This window comes from Astatotilapia calliptera, chromosome 13, assembly GCF_900246225.1.
Source record: "Astatotilapia calliptera chromosome 13, fAstCal1.2, whole genome shotgun sequence".
NCBI lineage: Eukaryota > Metazoa > Chordata > Actinopteri > Cichliformes > Cichlidae > Astatotilapia > Astatotilapia calliptera.
The window spans coordinates 8514401-8530625 of NC_039314.1; the positions used below are offsets into that span (position 1 = coordinate 8514401).

At 42.6% G+C, this 16225-nt stretch overlaps 1 protein-coding gene across 1 annotated transcript; it reads left to right on the plus strand.

Annotated features, from left to right (window-relative positions):
• The first annotated feature begins 100 nt into the window (after positions 1-100).
• gng4 (G protein subunit gamma 4) lies at positions 101-15731 on the plus strand. Its single transcript, XM_026191139.1, has 3 exons — positions 101-728; positions 1986-2091; positions 13532-15731. Exons 2-3 carry the CDS (start codon positions 1993-1995, stop codon positions 13658-13660), a joined length of 228 nt encoding a protein of 75 aa, XP_026046924.1. The 5' UTR covers positions 101-728; positions 1986-1992; the 3' UTR covers positions 13661-15731.
• The last annotated feature ends 494 nt before the right edge of the window (positions 15732-16225 follow it).

Sequence of the window (16225 nt, forward strand, 5' to 3'; positions counted from 1 at the left end):
TGCGTTCAGGGACATAATGTAAGCAGAAACTCGTGTCGTACTGCACAAATCAGATCGGAAGCACGAACAGGAAAAACAAATTAAAATGTTAAAAGTTATCAGGATGCAAGCCACGCTTGAGAGCGCGTGCAGTCGTTAAGGGTGAGGCCATCAGGGGGACACGGTGATGTCAAAGCTGATAGAAAATAAAATAATAAACGATACGGGGAAAGCCTGCAGACCTACGCTGCCTTTTGCAGCAATCAAGCTAATTAGAATCAGCCGCTCCTAATTTGACTAACAGGCAGCGTCGGTGCGTTTACGGCCACTCTGGACAGCTGAAGCTCATCCCGGCTCCCTGCTGCTGCTGCTCCTGGTCCACTGATCGAGTGCTCCCCGCCCCACAGCCTGTATCTGATCGTCATACAGAGGTTTCCCCCCCTGCTGCTGCTGCGTAACATCTCTCCAAGTCCAGCCGTGGTGCTCACCAAGACCTCACCGCTTGGAGCTCATCTTCCTACACGGAATACGCACTGAGCGAGCCGCCGAGGCGACATTTAAAGACGCCGAGATTTTTGGCTCCTCGGGTTCAGTCCAGACCGAAGCGAGGCTGGGATTTCCTCTTATCGTTTCATATTTGACAGATCTTTGTGTGTGCGCGCGTGTGTGTGTCTGTGTGTGTGTCTGTGTGTGTTGGGTGGAGTCAACCCGGAATTCTCCCAAATTGGAAAACCACTGGCACATTTCAGGTAGGTCGGCGGCTGCAGGCTACATTAATGAGCGCGTATCCGACCAATGCAGGGATTTATTTCAAAATGTTTATCATCAGTGCAAAAATCATTGCTGCTCCTTCCCCCCCACCCCACACATGATGCATGGTTTGCTGTTTTCTGCTCTAACCAGGGCCGCAGCTCGCTGTGTGTCCACAGATTAATCTCCTCTTAGAAATAAATAGTCGCACGCGTTTTCACAGATCTGCATCAGCAATTAGCAGCATCGTTGCATTTGGATAAAACTGCACAGGGGCGAATACAGCCGAGCAACCCTCAGGATGGATGCATCCAAAGCAAACCTAAACGGAGAAGGCCCGATGGCTTCCTACGAGGGTGTGATTTAAAAGCTATAAATTGGCCGTAGAGCTGTGGAGGCTGGAGGGATGGCAGAAGAATTTGTCTTCTTCGACAGTCTGCTTTAAGATAAATACATTTTTTGTGTGATTTTTAACAAAGAATAGATGCGCAATAATAATAATGCATATTATCATAGAAAGGGGGATTGATTCAGCAACCCCTCACCTCCAGTGAAATGCTTCATTTCTTAAGGCAAATTATTAGAAAACACATCTGTGGGCACATCTTTGCCGTGGCTGCCAAACTGGGACATTTCAGTGGTGAGTGGGTGGGTGGGGGTGGCTCAAGGAGGCTAAAATGGGAGTAAGATGTAGTGATTGCGAGAATTGATCTGCAGAGCTGGAGCTGATGTACTCTTGAGGTGAAAGTTGAGAGGAGGAAGGCCAGCAGTGGAAAGATCTGCAGATCCTGGGAGGAACTGGGGAGAAGCTGCAGGTGCTTTGCTTTTCTAGGTGTACCAGCATAAACTCCTGCTGAAGAGCACTTGAGCAAAATACTAGGGGTGTGTGTGTGTGTGTCTCTCTCTCTCTCTTAATCCCTCCCAGCCCTCCACTCCTTGCTAACCCCCCCCCCCCCCCGCCAGTTGGTCTAAATAATAACGTGACAAAGGAAGAAAAGCAATCATGCATGAGCGCTGGCTGAAAAATGACAAACCGCTGTCCAGCTGATGCCCACAGAGCAGCTTCTTCAGATAACAAATGGACAAACAAAATGGGTCCTTCCAAGTTTCACTGTGTAAAAAGGAACGGGTGGGGGTGAGGTTGTAGTAGAGTAGCTGCTCCATCAGGGTAGAGCTGTCGCCAGGGGGGGTGCTGATTTAATGTCACGTTCACTGAGTCTTCCCCCCCCCCCCTTTGCATCTGTTTGGCGTCACAGGAGCACCATGAAGGACGGCATCGCCAACAACAGCACGGCCAGCATCTCCCAAGCCAGGAAAGCTGTGGAGCAACTGAAGATGGAGGCCTGCATGGATAGGATAAAGGTACAAAGCTTTATTGTTGTTATTGTCTGCGCACGTGAACAAATATTTTCACATCGCTTCTGTTACCAAGTATGCAATTACTCAAAAACCGTACCTCCACTTATCATGGAACTGAAAGCTTTGTGTGCCTCTAACATCGGCTGGGATTTTGGAGCAGTTCAATAGGCGCGTCTCGATGAGTGACAGTTCTCAGCAAGCATTTCATTTTTGCTCATTTTTGTCTGAATAAAGCACAAAATTAACTTTGCTGGCTTACAATTGGCAACATTATCACGCTTGGCTCTCATGGCTTCATATTTGCACACAGTAACACTGTTTAAAAGAAGAAATGGCCGAGATGATGGTGCCGTCGTCCAAAAACTGGGAAAAATGCATCAATTAGCCACACTGCATTGGCTTTTCCTCGTGTTTAAAATACTCACTCGTGCACTAAATCTGCATCCTTTATTAATGCACTAATTACTCCTGTTTGAATCACCGTTGGTAAACACTACAGTGCCCAGCTGTTTGAACGTTATTTATTTAATTTTTAAATGAATCCTCATTTCCACAGTGGGGTTGAATTGGCTTGCTGTCAGACGTATTGAGGTAGATCAAAATAAACCTGGCACAAAAAGTAAGGAAATTTGTCTTTGGTCAATTTCTTTTTGTTGTAACAAAAAGCCTCTTGGGAATAAATATTATACAGTTGGAAATCTTGTTTATTTTTCCTTAAATGGTACCACTTGTAAGGAAAGTGCATTTGTTCCGCCCATGAAAAACTTGCCAACTTGGCAAGCTAATGGACCCTGCTGCAGCGGTCAGTTGGTGTCTAATCCAAACATGCCACGTTTGACTGATTTGGTGCTTGCGCTGTAGGACAACGTCAAGCTGCAGAACCAAGATGCAGCATTATTTGGAGTGAGCTCTAGTACAATCTCCAAATTGAAGACGAAGATTCCGATAATGGAGGATGTCAGAGAAGGGCGGTGAAGTTGGCGTCCCAAGAAGACTGTTTTCCTCCCTTGTCAGCACTTAAGAACTGTTAGCAGTCTTCTACAGATTTGCAGGATGACAACGGCTCTCTACCCAGATGATCTAGAACAGGCTCCATGCAATCTCCGGTTTTGTGGCGGCCTGTCCCGAGCCCTTCACCATCAGGCATGTTTGCACTGGTGTCACCAATACGTGCACTGGAACCTGAACATGTGGAGGAACACCATGTTCAACCATGAGTCCAGATCCTGCTTGTGCTTGCCCCTGCAAATCAGAGACTCCATCCAGAATTTGGGAGTGGAGTGGATGGTGTGGCATGCCGGCAGTAATGACATCAACCCCACTGAATACTTGTTTGATCAACTTGAGCGTGCTGTTCAATTACACTGACTTATGACAAATGCTGGTTGAAGAATGGGACACATCATGAGGAGGCGGTGCCAGTGTGACTGTATTTCCACAAATTTCTTTAGGCAGGTTTAGGTATATTTAGAGACCAAGACACACGCTGTACATAGGCATGGAAACAATGTATCACTAGTCCTGTTTAAACCTTCATCCCTGTGACATGGTCCACTTTTCTGTTACTCCAGCCTATTATGTTTTCTTGATTTAGAAGCACAGTGTAATAACTCTGCACTCATAAAACATTCAAGATAACATCCATGTGTTGAATCCTGGGTCCGCTATTACTGTGCACTCTTTGTCTCAGTCCATTATAAAAGCTTTAACCCATTTATTAGATGGCCTGGTCCAGTTGGAGTAAATCACTGCTATTATCTTCCCTCGTCTTTCTTGGATTTCTTTTCTTTAGAGAAGCGTGCCACAGTTTTGAGTATTGCAGTGCTGGCATTTTTGCCAGACTCGTGATGGATGCTTGGCGCACTTTTTCCCACCTTGCAACTCGACTCGGTGACAGTTCAGTGTAATTACAAACTTGCATATTTGTTATTTTGAGTCCCTGGATTGTGTAAAGTTGAATGAGGAATGTTGGGCACTTCTATAGATTGTGTATATAAAAGGTAACTGTGGTCACTATGACATCAGCAGGGCCTCTTGATGTTCTGAAGGAGTACCTCTGACGTAGGGCTGCTCGATTATGGCAAAAATGATAATCACGATTATTTTCACTGAAATTGAGATGTTGATTATTTGACGATATTTATTTAACCCTTACGACCTACTATAGAACCAAGTCTGCCAGAGCTTATATTATTTTTTTTTACATGTTGTAGTGCCATTTGTGGGAGCATTTCAAGTTGCTATACAACTATTATAGCCCATATTTTAATAATATGTATGCGTTAAGTCCATAGTAACTACATTAATTGCAAAAAAGTGCAATAAACTACAAAAAAATTAAATCATTTTTGTTTTGTTTTTTACATATATTTCTACTTGGAGAAATTTAAGAGGTTTATCCCTCAAAACTTTAAATACAAAAAAGTTGCAAAAAATAGTTTCCCACCACACGAAATTTATTTTGAGTGTCTTTATAGTTTTATTTTGGAGATACACCAATTTTTATATACTGCAGGAAAAACGAAAAAACAATCCTATGATGCAAATTTGCAAAGAAAACAGCAGGTGCATCAAAATAAACTATTTCCAGCAGTGCAATTCGAGTTCTAAGCATCCCAGCAACTATTCAGAAAAGTCAAACATGACTTATAAAACACCAGTATAGGCTTTTAAGGCCTACAAGTAAAAAACTACATTTTCCGCGAAAATGACGTCACTTCTGGTTTTGGGCAGGAAATGGCGGACATGCGCGATAGTTCGCGCTGACGTCTGTTTCACTGTGGGAAGTGTTAGGAACAGCTGATCGGATCGGCAAAGCCTGTTTCTGGAATATTATGTTTTTGTTCCTGCAAGCGCTTTTTATGCAATTTTTGCAAAGCTTTATGTGGAAGGAAACCGTGACCGAGGACAAGCTGATGGCATCAGATGTAAGTACAACTCCTCTGGTTTCATATGCAAAAAAAAATTATTGTGCTAGCTTACAGGGCTCAGGGTTCTTCAGGGATTTAAAAATAGTTACACAAAACTGAGCGTGCAGCTCTGACCGGCTTTAAAGGGTTAACAATAACAATGTATTGAATAATGACTTTAAAAAATAATAGAAAATAGTGTGCAACACCACTGAAGTTTTTTTTTTTTTTTTAACCTCTCTTTTCAACCAACGGCAGTCACTCTCCTCTCCAAATAACTTCTGCTTAGCTGGTCTCCACCCTTTTTTTGCGCCACAGACCGGTTTATGCCCGACAATATTTTCACGGACCGGCCTTTAAGGTGTCGCGGATAAATGAGGGAGGGGCTAATAATCGGCTCAGTCATTTTTAATGATCGTTGAAAGCCCAGATCGTAATCGTGATTAAAATTCGATTAATTGAGCAGCCCTACTCTGACCTTCATGGACATGGTTGTGGATTGCGTGTGTCAGTTGCATATGTGGGGAGGGGAAAAATAAATGACCCTAAACTACCTCTTTATTTTAACCTGTTAAATGCATTTTAAACACCATCTTGGTTATGTAGTGGAAGGGATCAACAACCAATTTATAGCAATTAGAAGGGAGGGAACGTTCGTCAGCGCTAGCTAGTTGGCAAGTAATTGACGTTTGATGATGTTTGGTGTTTGTTAGTGAGGTTTGAGTTCTTGATTTATGGCTCTGACTGCAATCACTCAAATTAGCGACGTTCTACAAGTAACTGCCCTCTAATTTAAAAGCGCGGACAGATTTCCAGCACATCTTAATCACTCTGAGATTTACGCTGATGGGCTCAACTCATCTGTGATGACTTCTTGCAGCAGGAGACTCGACTCAACTGGTTCTATTCTTGTTTCTCTCACATGAAAAGCAAAGTTGCCAAGCCACTTTGTCATTTTGTAGTTAAATTGCATTCCTGCAGCAACCATGTCACACTATGTGGAAGAATTTCAAACTTATTGTAATTTCACCCCCAGCCGGTCACAGCAGATGGCTGCACCTCTCTGAGCCTGGTTCTGCTCGAGGTTTCTTCCTGTTAAAAGAGAGTTTTTCCTTCTCACTGTCGCCAAGAACTTGCTCATTAGGGCTCCTCTGACTGTTGGGATTTCTGTATTATTTTAGGGGATCTACTTAAAAGCACCTTGAAGTGACAGCTGTGATATGGTACTATTTAAATTAGATTAAATAGCCAGCATGATTACATTAAGCTGTAAACTGATGGCAGATGGACTCTGCCTTATTGGTGTTTCAATGCCAAATTGAGGACCAAAGTTGATCACATGAGTTCTCAAAATCAGGTCTCAATCTTTGAAGCGGCCATTTCAAAGGCAAAGAGACTGCAAGTTCATTGCACAATAATTCTGGTTGTGCTGTAGTCTCCGACCACTGCTGTCTGATCCGCTAAGTGGGATCACTTCTTTTTAACTCCCCCAATCTGCATCCTCACATTTTTCTGAGCCTTAGTGATATCGCTTGAGTCAACATTATCAGATTTGGCCTAGTTCCCTGTCACATAAACCCTCAAACTACAACCGTTGCATTTCCCACCACTGACTTCCACAGCAGACTGTGACATGCCAATAAAATGCACGTGGGTCCTTTTTTTTTTTTTTTTTTTTTTTTTTTTTTAAATAACTTTAGTCCGATGTCTTCTGACAGGCATTGCACGAAGTCTCGGTTCACCTTATCATCGCCTCTGCTGTGCACAGCTTGGAATTCCAAGCAGACCAGCGTGTTAAATGTGAGGGATGAACCCGTAGGAAAGGTGGGCTATGGTGGCTGCTAACCAGCTCTGACAGTAACTTTCCACCAATTTAGGTCAGTGTGGCTGCAGGATTACTTCTCCACCACACACATTATTGTGAAACAGTATTGTTTCCTCATTAAACAACACCTGGTTAAATATTGACTTTTGCTCCCTGTGCACTCTTTGTGGTCGATCACCTCGAGGCTGTTGCTGCAATTAGACATCAGTTTGGTGCTTCCGTCCATTCCAGGCATCATTTTCTCGGTATGTTTACTTCCTGTTTTCTGTTCATGTATCTGGCATGTTGGGGCAATTCTGAACACTTTCTTTTATGAATGACTTCTTATGCAACTTAATGTCATCTCATTCAGTAGGCTCCTCATGTGTTTGGGGAATGATTGCCCTGCAGATCAGAGGCTGTTCACTCAGCAATATAGCTAAGCATGGAAGCCGGCCAAACACCTTCATTCCTACTCGGCACAGCACAAAGGCTGCTTACAAGCAAACCTCATAGTCTTAAAAAGTAAAGTGATCCGCCCGAAACTGCAATCAGTTTTAAGAAGATTAGGTATCAATTTGGGCTTCTTTCAGGTAGCTCATCAAAATAAGACCTCATGCGTTTTAAAGATATTAAGTGTACCGAACAGCAAAACCATTACTTGGTTTTTAACACAGCATGTGTGCAATGGGACTGCAGCATTTTTGTAGACAATACAAACTCTAAAATGCCAAATTTTCATTGGAAAATTGCTGAAAATGTTGAATTTTTTTTAATTTTTCAACACAAACCAGCAGATTGAGTTCAAACCCATTATTAAAGAGCAATTCTTCCTCTGGTTTTGAAGCCTGTTAATAGCAATATCTTTATTATATTAATAAATCTGATGCACTTTGGCTACTTTTTGTGAGATCATTGTGGAGTCTGTGAAAAGTGTTTTTAACAGGACTCCATGCAGTATCCTCGCACTGCTTCCACAGGCACCGAGCCGCTCAGCCAGGATGCTGACAATCAAATGCACTTCATTAACTGATCATCAGCAGGTGTGAGCACCTCTATGAACGCAGCCGTTTTGGCAGTTTGCGTGTCTGGAGCATTCAGGTGTGTTAACGCAATCTGTCCCGGGAGCAGACGTCCCAGCAGTTTCACCCCAAAGGTCAGACGGTGCAGTGCTCTGACAGCCAAGAGCTTCCTCTCTGCAGGCATCGGTTAGCATGTTAAAGTTCATGAGTACATTTAGAAAATGACTGAACAAGTCTGACTTCTTTGGAAGAGTTGTCAGAAGATCATGCAGCACAACTTAAGTTTGCAAACTTGTAAGAATAATGGCGCACTGACTAGTAAGTACTCTATGTAAGGAGACGTCTTTACCTTAGAGTGAAGCAGAGATGATTGAAAAACTAAGACTAGAAGGAAATGAGGAAGGACAAAACGGCATGTGATCTGCCAACCTGAGATGGGGAAACTCACTGCAGTGGATGGGAAAATAAAAATCCAAATTCTCCAGCATCTATAGGATAATGCCAAGAAATCAATGTTTTTTGGGAGATTTAGGCTCTAAAACCATTCTAAATTTGTTCAAACTCTACAAATTTAGAAAGAGTGGTCCAAAATTTCTTCACAAGATGTGAGAGATTGATAGTCCAATTTGTTGCTGCCAAAGGTGGTTTTAAAGCTACTGAATCATGAGTGTAGGTCGGTGTGTCCCCTCACATGACTGTAAGTAGCCATTCTGACGTAGAGCATCAGTGTTCCCGAATCAAAACGCGAGGTTTCCTCCCCCGTATGCAACCGCGTAGAAGAACTTTCAGGTTTTGGATGGCAGTCTTATCAGACTGTCTATGCAGAAAGAAAACCCAGCATCAGAAAAATGGACAGTTTCCTTGTTTTTTTTGCACATTATGTTCAGGCCTGCAGCCAGTTCTCGAGTGGATTCACAGGATGGTGCCAGAACGACAGCAAGGCAGCTGAAAAAATATTGTTTGATTCATAAATTATTGTCTTGTGACCCACGTCTCTACACGCATTTCAGCAGCATGGAGTTATAAATGGTTTATTGCAATATATAATGAGTCTCTTGTCTTAAGATGAGAATTAAAGTTTTACTGTCAATTTAGGATTTTATAGAAAAAACTGCTTTAATAACAACTCTATTCTTTAGCCAAATCCTCCTAACTTTGGTTTTCTTGCAGGTGCTGTTACACTGATGTTAAGTATTGAGGATCATCTGCTTTTTTCCTCTTTTTATATGAAGCGTTAGCTTAGCTGTAATGGTGTTCAGACATTTTCAGGCAACATATTTTAAGCTTTGTTTAAATTTCCAAATTAAGGGGGGGGGGGGGGGGGGGATCTTGTTGCTCTGCAAAACAGCAGCTTCAGTTGCAGCATGATTCACATCTGTATCATTTTCTCGGCGGTTGCTCAACGAAAGCGAGACAGCTGCTAGTATTTAATAACCGCATAGTGCATCAGATGTGGCGATCCAAATAATACTTCATAAAAGAACTCGAATGTGCATGGATATAAAAGCAGAGGGAAAAGGAGACTTGGCCACGCCTGGCGATCCCTTAAATTTAATTAAGGGATCTGACGAGGGAGAGTGTGACAAGAGCGGTCTCTGTGCTGCTGATTGAGGGATCACCACACTCTCATTAATTGCTCAATCAGCCAAAGGAATGTGATCTGTGCTAATTAGGAGGACTCTCCTTCCATCATGGGGCTGCGGTGTAATTACAATCAGTCTGGGCCTGACGACACACACTGAGCAGTACCACTCTCTGTCCTGTGAGCCTCCTGTTCAGAGCAGGAGCATTTGGCTGCAGTTGCATAATAATATAATGACTGCATTTACTTTGATTATGAAAATAATTAAACAGTTTGCTTTGTTAGTGTTCACACTTCATGCGAGCTTGGATTCTCTAATTAGTGCCTGAGTTTGGTCTTTTTTTTTAGGTAGCCATTTGGGGTACATTGTGTCTGAGCGACTAATTTTTATTTCAGCTAATTAAAGTTCTCTGTTAATCAACGCATTAGTCACATTATTCCAAATATTCAGATCACTGGTGGGTCTGTAAGCGTACAGTCACTGATGACGATTGATCCTCTCATGAATGCAGTGTTACAATTCTGCCAACTAAAGTGTGGCGTTGAGTCTTTTTTTTTTTTTTTTAGTTTCAGCACAGACACCTCTGTTCTGAAATATCACCGTGTGGTGTATTGAGTATTAGGTGACTTAACAGCTTTTATCAGCAACAGAGGAACTGCAAAAGGGGATCCATGATGTAGGTGCAGACATAAATAATAGAAACGCATTAGCTGGAAGAAGGTGGCGACAGTACCGTGGCTGGAGCAGAAAGCTGACAGAATGATGCAGAGAGGTAGCCATGCGTGGTAACACTGCTGTGTCAGTATGCTTGGCTTTCCTTTTTAAGTTTCATGCATTGCACAGCTTATAACTAAACTTAACTTTGGGTTGGATTTTGCTGAAAGAGGTGCTCGATGGAAATGAAAGCAGCAGTGGGGGGAAATGACTCCGCTGTGCATTTGTAGTTTGAACAGGATGTCGTACTTTCATGGGGTCGTTTTTAAAAGTAGTTCAAAATGAGAGATGCACTCGCTGTCCATCTTCTATAGTTACACTTTGCTTGTACTGGGTTAGAGCACAGTTTTGCCTTTTTAATGGCATCAAGAAGGTGCTTTAAACATTCCTCATGTTTTGGTCGATGCTGACATGAATGCAGTACAGTTGCTAACAATCTCCTGTTCAGTTGCATGCAAAAACGGGTTTGGTGACACTGGAGGCCATTTGAGTACAGTGAAGTCACCGTCATGTTTAAGAAATCAGTCTGAGACAGATTTGAGCACCTTGACGTGCAACAACACCGTACTGTAAGCGGTCATCAAGAGATCTGTGCACCGTGGTCATAAAAGGATGGACATTCAGTAAAAATACGATATGATGGGGTCTTAAAATGATACACAGTTGGTACTAAGTGTGCCAAGAAAATATTCCCTGCACCATTACACTGCCAGCACCCCTGAAGCATTGATACGAGGTAGGATTTGTCTATGCTCTCGTGTTTAAACCATATGCTGCCCTTCCATGTGAGTGTTGCAGCAAAAATCGACTCATGAGACCAAACATCATCCAGTCTTCTGTTGTCCTCGGTGTGGTCTTCCGCTGCTGTAGCCCATCTGCTCCAAGTTGTGACGGGTTGTGCATTCAGAGATGCTCTTCTGCACAGCTTGGTTGCAACAAGTGGTGATTTGACTTCGTGTTGCCTTCCTATAATCTCAAATCAAGTTTGGTTATTCCCCTCTGACATCAACAAGGCATTTTCACTCACAGAACTGCTGCTCACTCAGTATTTTGTCCTTTAGACCATTCTCTGTAAACCCCAAATGGTGACCATCTCAGTAAATCACCAGTTTCTGAAATGCTCAACCTTGAAAATCCTTTAAATCGCCTTTCTCCCTCACTCTGCTCAGTTTGAGCATGATGACGTGTCAAGCTACACCGAGCTACCATCATGCATTTGGCTGATTAGAAATTATTTTTGCATTAATGAGCAGATGTACCTAATAAAGTGGCCATGAGTATATCTAAACTGTTCTTGGGTTTTAAAAATTTGGGCAAAAGCTAACTTTCCAGTGAGAATGAATTACGATTAGAGAGTCTGCCATTCCTCTCAGCAGTCCAACCATGTGGAACAAAATCAAAGGCTTCACTGCTCCTTTCAGGATGGTCTGTGGGGACACTGGTGATCCCTGACCTTTTAATAATGTCACATTTTTTAATGTGGCCAATATTTCATTTAATGGATAATATCGCCTGGACTGTTTGTTTTTGTGGCATTTAGCAAACAGCATAATGCTAATATGGTAAATATGGTTGATACTGTAAACACGATAAAGCTTCTTAAAGTCGGCTCGCTGACATTAGCGTTTGGCTCAAAACTGAGTTGTTGAGATGGCTACAGACTTTTATTCTTGTTTTCCGATTTACTGGCACAGCATGATGTACCTCAGTGTTTGCCAGACTGTGTGACCTGTGAGCGTATTGTCAAATTGTTGTGGTTGCCTGATGTGAAAGCAAAGCAGGCAGTAAAGGCTGTTTGTGGGGAGAGAGGGAAGAGAACATGTTTAATAGATTTTTTTTTTTTTTTTAAATAGATATGGGTGTCCTTGTGGCTAAGTGCTTGGTAGGGATGTTGAAATTAAGAAACTGAATAACACATCCTGGTTTTCTGCCATTTCTTCTCTTTTTGTGGGATTTTGAGTTGAAACGGCTCCATTTCAGGCTGCAAGATGGTCGAAACGGTAATGTAACAATCCATGCTGAGGACCAAAGCTGTGCTATTCTCTTGTGAGAGCAGCAGTGGGTGAGGTGAAGTGGCAGGCAGGAGATCAGATGGCTCTGTCCTCCACATAGATCCCTGAGCCCTCGCCAGCCCTCTGATGCAGCTGCTCCTCTGCTCTCCATTTGCTGCCTCCCCTCCCGTAACCTCCCACTCAATTCCCAGTTGAAAACCTGCATTCACATACAGTCTGACTGTACTATAAAATTTATGGTCACCGTTCGACTTTTTCTTTTTCTTTTCATTTGCCTTGGAAGATGTCACATGCTTCGTGCTATGCTTGTTGAAGTCCCACCTTAAGACCCGTGAGTTACCTCGACGAGCTTTCTCGCCCTGGTTCCTGAGGGTCGGGTAACGGTCATCGGTGCAGTCGCTACAGGCGCTGACAAATCGGGAACATCGGCAATATGCAAGTTGAAAGAGCCTTACAGCAATTTGCCCAGGTCTCATCTGGTGTGAGTTTAACTTCAGAAACATCTGCTCTGAGAATGAATAAATGGTGAGCTGCAGAGATGTGTGAGCTTATTCACCTTGCTCTCAAGAAAAGACGTTTGGGCCTCGTCCACTAATATTTGCACTAAAATGTTTTTACCCTGCGCAAAAAAAGTTTGTGCGAAGCATTACTGTTGGCAACATGAAACGTGCTATCTGCATACTGCCACAACTTTATTTTCCTATGTAAGGGAACATGTTTCTGTGTGGGGGATGAGAAAGAGGAGTCTGACAGAAGACACTAACGCAGTGGGGTCTGAAGAGCAAACCAGTGTTTCCCATTAAAAATGAATAAAAACATAATTTCCAAGATATTTCATAACAGGACTGTTTTTTCACTTCATGCCCAGAGAAGGGTTACCCTGCAACTTCTGAACACTGAGCTCCTTCACACTGGATTTCATGTGACTGCATGAATTTCATGAGCTGCAGTGACCGTTTCAACCTCTTTAGCTTTTAAGCACCAACTAGGGAAGCTTCTCACAACTGATCTTTGTCTTATCTCTTAACAAAGATACAAAGAAAGCCAGCATTTAATTGATTCTGGGGAAAAACTAATCATCTGGTATAAATTGTGTAATACGATGTTATTCGCTATTTTCTGGGGGTCCTTTATGCTGCTTTGCAGCTAAAGTGCAGAGATCAGAAATGAGATGCAGCTATGGCCCCAGGATGAGTTTGAACTTTGAAGCCATGACTACTGAACTTTAGTAAGAGAACACTGGAAGCAACTTTAACAACATGAACATTGATTGAAAATCTGAAATGCAGGACTGCGTGTTTCTGGTAGCACCCCCAAAAAACGGCCTTGAAACATCATCACACAGTTTAAAGAATAAATCTGAAATGTCTGATCAAAAAATTTCTTCTGAATATTTCAGGTATCCAAAGCCGCCGCAGACCTGATGGCATACTGCGAGGCGCACATACGCGAGGACCCCCTCATCGTGCCCGTGCCCGCCTCCGAGAACCCCTTCCGGGAGAAGAAGTTCTTCTGCACCATCCTCTGATGAGCTGCTGGTAGAGCTGTGCAGGCATGGCGTTGCCTGGCTTCTCTGTCTTCACCACACCTGAAGCTACTGGCCATAGGCATTGAGCTGAGTTTTGCCAAGGCGGGGACACTCTGTTGTTGGTCAGCTCTGCCCCTGGTGGCTGAAGGTTTTGGGGGAGTCAGCTACCAAACTGGCAACCCAGTGGGCGTATAATGTCTTGTTAAATAGGTTTGTTATTGCTTTGTTATTAGAGAAACAGCCTTGCTTAGTGCTCAAAGAGATGAGAGATGTTTTGGTTTTTTCTTTTTCTGTGCTAGATTTGAACTTGCCTCAGGAAACAACTTTGCCCAGTGTTTGACTTTTTTTAAAAAACATTTATTTCCCCTTTTTCTTTCTGAATAAAAATGTGTAGGTCTTTGTATAAACTCAATCATGACTTGTGTTAGTGTTTTTTTTTTTTTCGTTTTTTTTTAAATGGCTCTCAATGCACAGATGTAACTATTAGTAGCAACACTTAAAGCACCACTAAAAATTCGACGACTTCCCTCAGCAGTGGTTTCAGTTTCAGCATCGACAATTAACCCACTCGCTTTAGCACAATCTGATTCAGATTAAAGCCCAGAAACGGAAACCGTATCTCACAGTGAATAATTTCCGCTGCACTCTCAGTAAGAATGAGGCGGCCGCACGTCGCGTTCTGCTGCAAAAAAATGAGTGGACTGTTTTTTTGAAAGGTGCAGAGCTAATGTTTCAACAGCCAGATGAGTTCTTCGGGGTTATCACTGTGCAAACAAGCCCTTAAGTCAAGAATTATTTATGAATCTGCCACCTTCTGCCCACTCTAATGCATTCTAACTTTGCTTCTCGGTTTGATTTGCTCTTTTCTTTCGAATCTGAAAAAGCATCAGTTAATCCTGCAGCTCTCTGCAGGAATAGATATAAAATATCATTATTATTTTATTTTTTTGCAGGACATCTTGTTCCCTTCAGCAGTCTCTCTTAATTTCTGGGCATGTTTCCTGAGCCTGATTCTTTTCCTTCTTTTCTTCTTCCTTTTTGCCTGTCCTAGAGTGAATGGCGAGGCCTTTGACATTAATACCAAACTGGAGGCCTGCATGTTTCTCTGCTCCTTTTTGACAGCCTCCTCTGTTTCCGAGGGACCGTCAGTCTCTTCGAGTGTACAGTATGTTACGGTGCCAACTTCTGTGGGAGCGGTGTGATCTTCACACTGTGCTTCCCGGAGCCTTTTCTTTTTCTGTTCTGGGTTTTTTCTCTTTTGGAAGAAAAAAAGCACACTGTCGAAACATTTCCTTTACATGGTAGTTGAATAGCATTTGCTGATTTTTATGATGACTTGTTCTGATCGTTATTAATATTGTTATCAGTAGTATTAACGAATATCTGTTGCACAGCACTGACAGCTACATGACGTGCAGTGCTCCTAAGCCTGTATGATACGTAGAGAAAAAGAACGTTTATAAATCATGCAATTATTGATACTATCGTGAGTATTTTTTAAAAACAGCGCTGAGGGTCGTTTACATAATGGGGTCCCTTTTTTCTTCTTTTCTTTCTTTTATTTGGAGGTTCAGGCTTTTTGCATCAAGGTTTCTATCATCGAAGGGGAGGGTGAGTGGGGACTTCCTTTTTGGTACTTGAATAGCCATTGCATTAGGAATCGGTCTCTGATACTGGACCGTAACAAACGCAGACTCAATTGTCTTCAGGATAATTATCGACTTTATTTCCTATCTGAAAACCTGAGCTGACCTCAGGACACTCTCGCTGACCTCATCTCAAGGATGGTGCCAAAATCTGAAAAGAAATACGACGGCTAGAGATGAATATTGCATGGATTTATTTCTATTTATAACAGAACTATTATGATATGAAATATTGCCTGTTCATTGACTTTTCTGGGTGCTACTCTGCACATAATAATCTCCCTGGAGTCCGGATATGTCAACAACGTGCAGCTGTATTCATGAATGGTATTATTGTTTTTTTGGGGGGGGGAATAAATAGCATTTACATAGCAGACTTTGTAAAAATCCTTTGACGGATCAAATGAATTAAAAGAAAACGGCAACCCACAGTGTGCTGTGTCTTCAGTATTTTTCTCTCTTTCTGGCATCTGTCTGATCACACCGACAACATGCTGCAAATCGTTCTGGGTCTCGCAGAGGAACATCGTGTTTCGGTGTGTATTGGAGACCTCCTGTGGCTGAGCTGAACCATGGGCCATCTGGATGCACTCTTGTGTTTTTTTTTTAAAAAAAGAAAAGGATTACGATTCAGTTCAGCCTTGGCCAGTTTGCCTTCTATTCTGCAAATCTAAAGCGGGAGGGCATTACATGTGCTGGGTGACAGCACAGTTTGCACGAAGAACGGCCTCGATTTTTATGATTCGAGGTATCCGCGGCTGACATCAGCATTCACGTTGTCTGCTGTTGCTCCTTCATGTCTCCATCCATGCATCCATTTACATCCTCACTGGGGGAATAGGCCAAAATTACAACTTTCCACCTAATTTAGTTGATAGTGGTTATTTTATTTTTAGCCACTTTTCACTGCACTTCATGG

Coding starts and splice junctions, on each gene's coding strand:
- gng4 (XM_026191139.1), top strand. CDS start 1,993: ATGAAGGACGGCATCGCCAACAACAGCACGGCCAGCATCTCCCAAGCC. Junction 2,092..13,531: donor CCTGCATGGATAGGATAAAG/GTACAAAGCTTT, acceptor TGAATATTTCAG/GTATCCAAAGCCGCCGCAGA.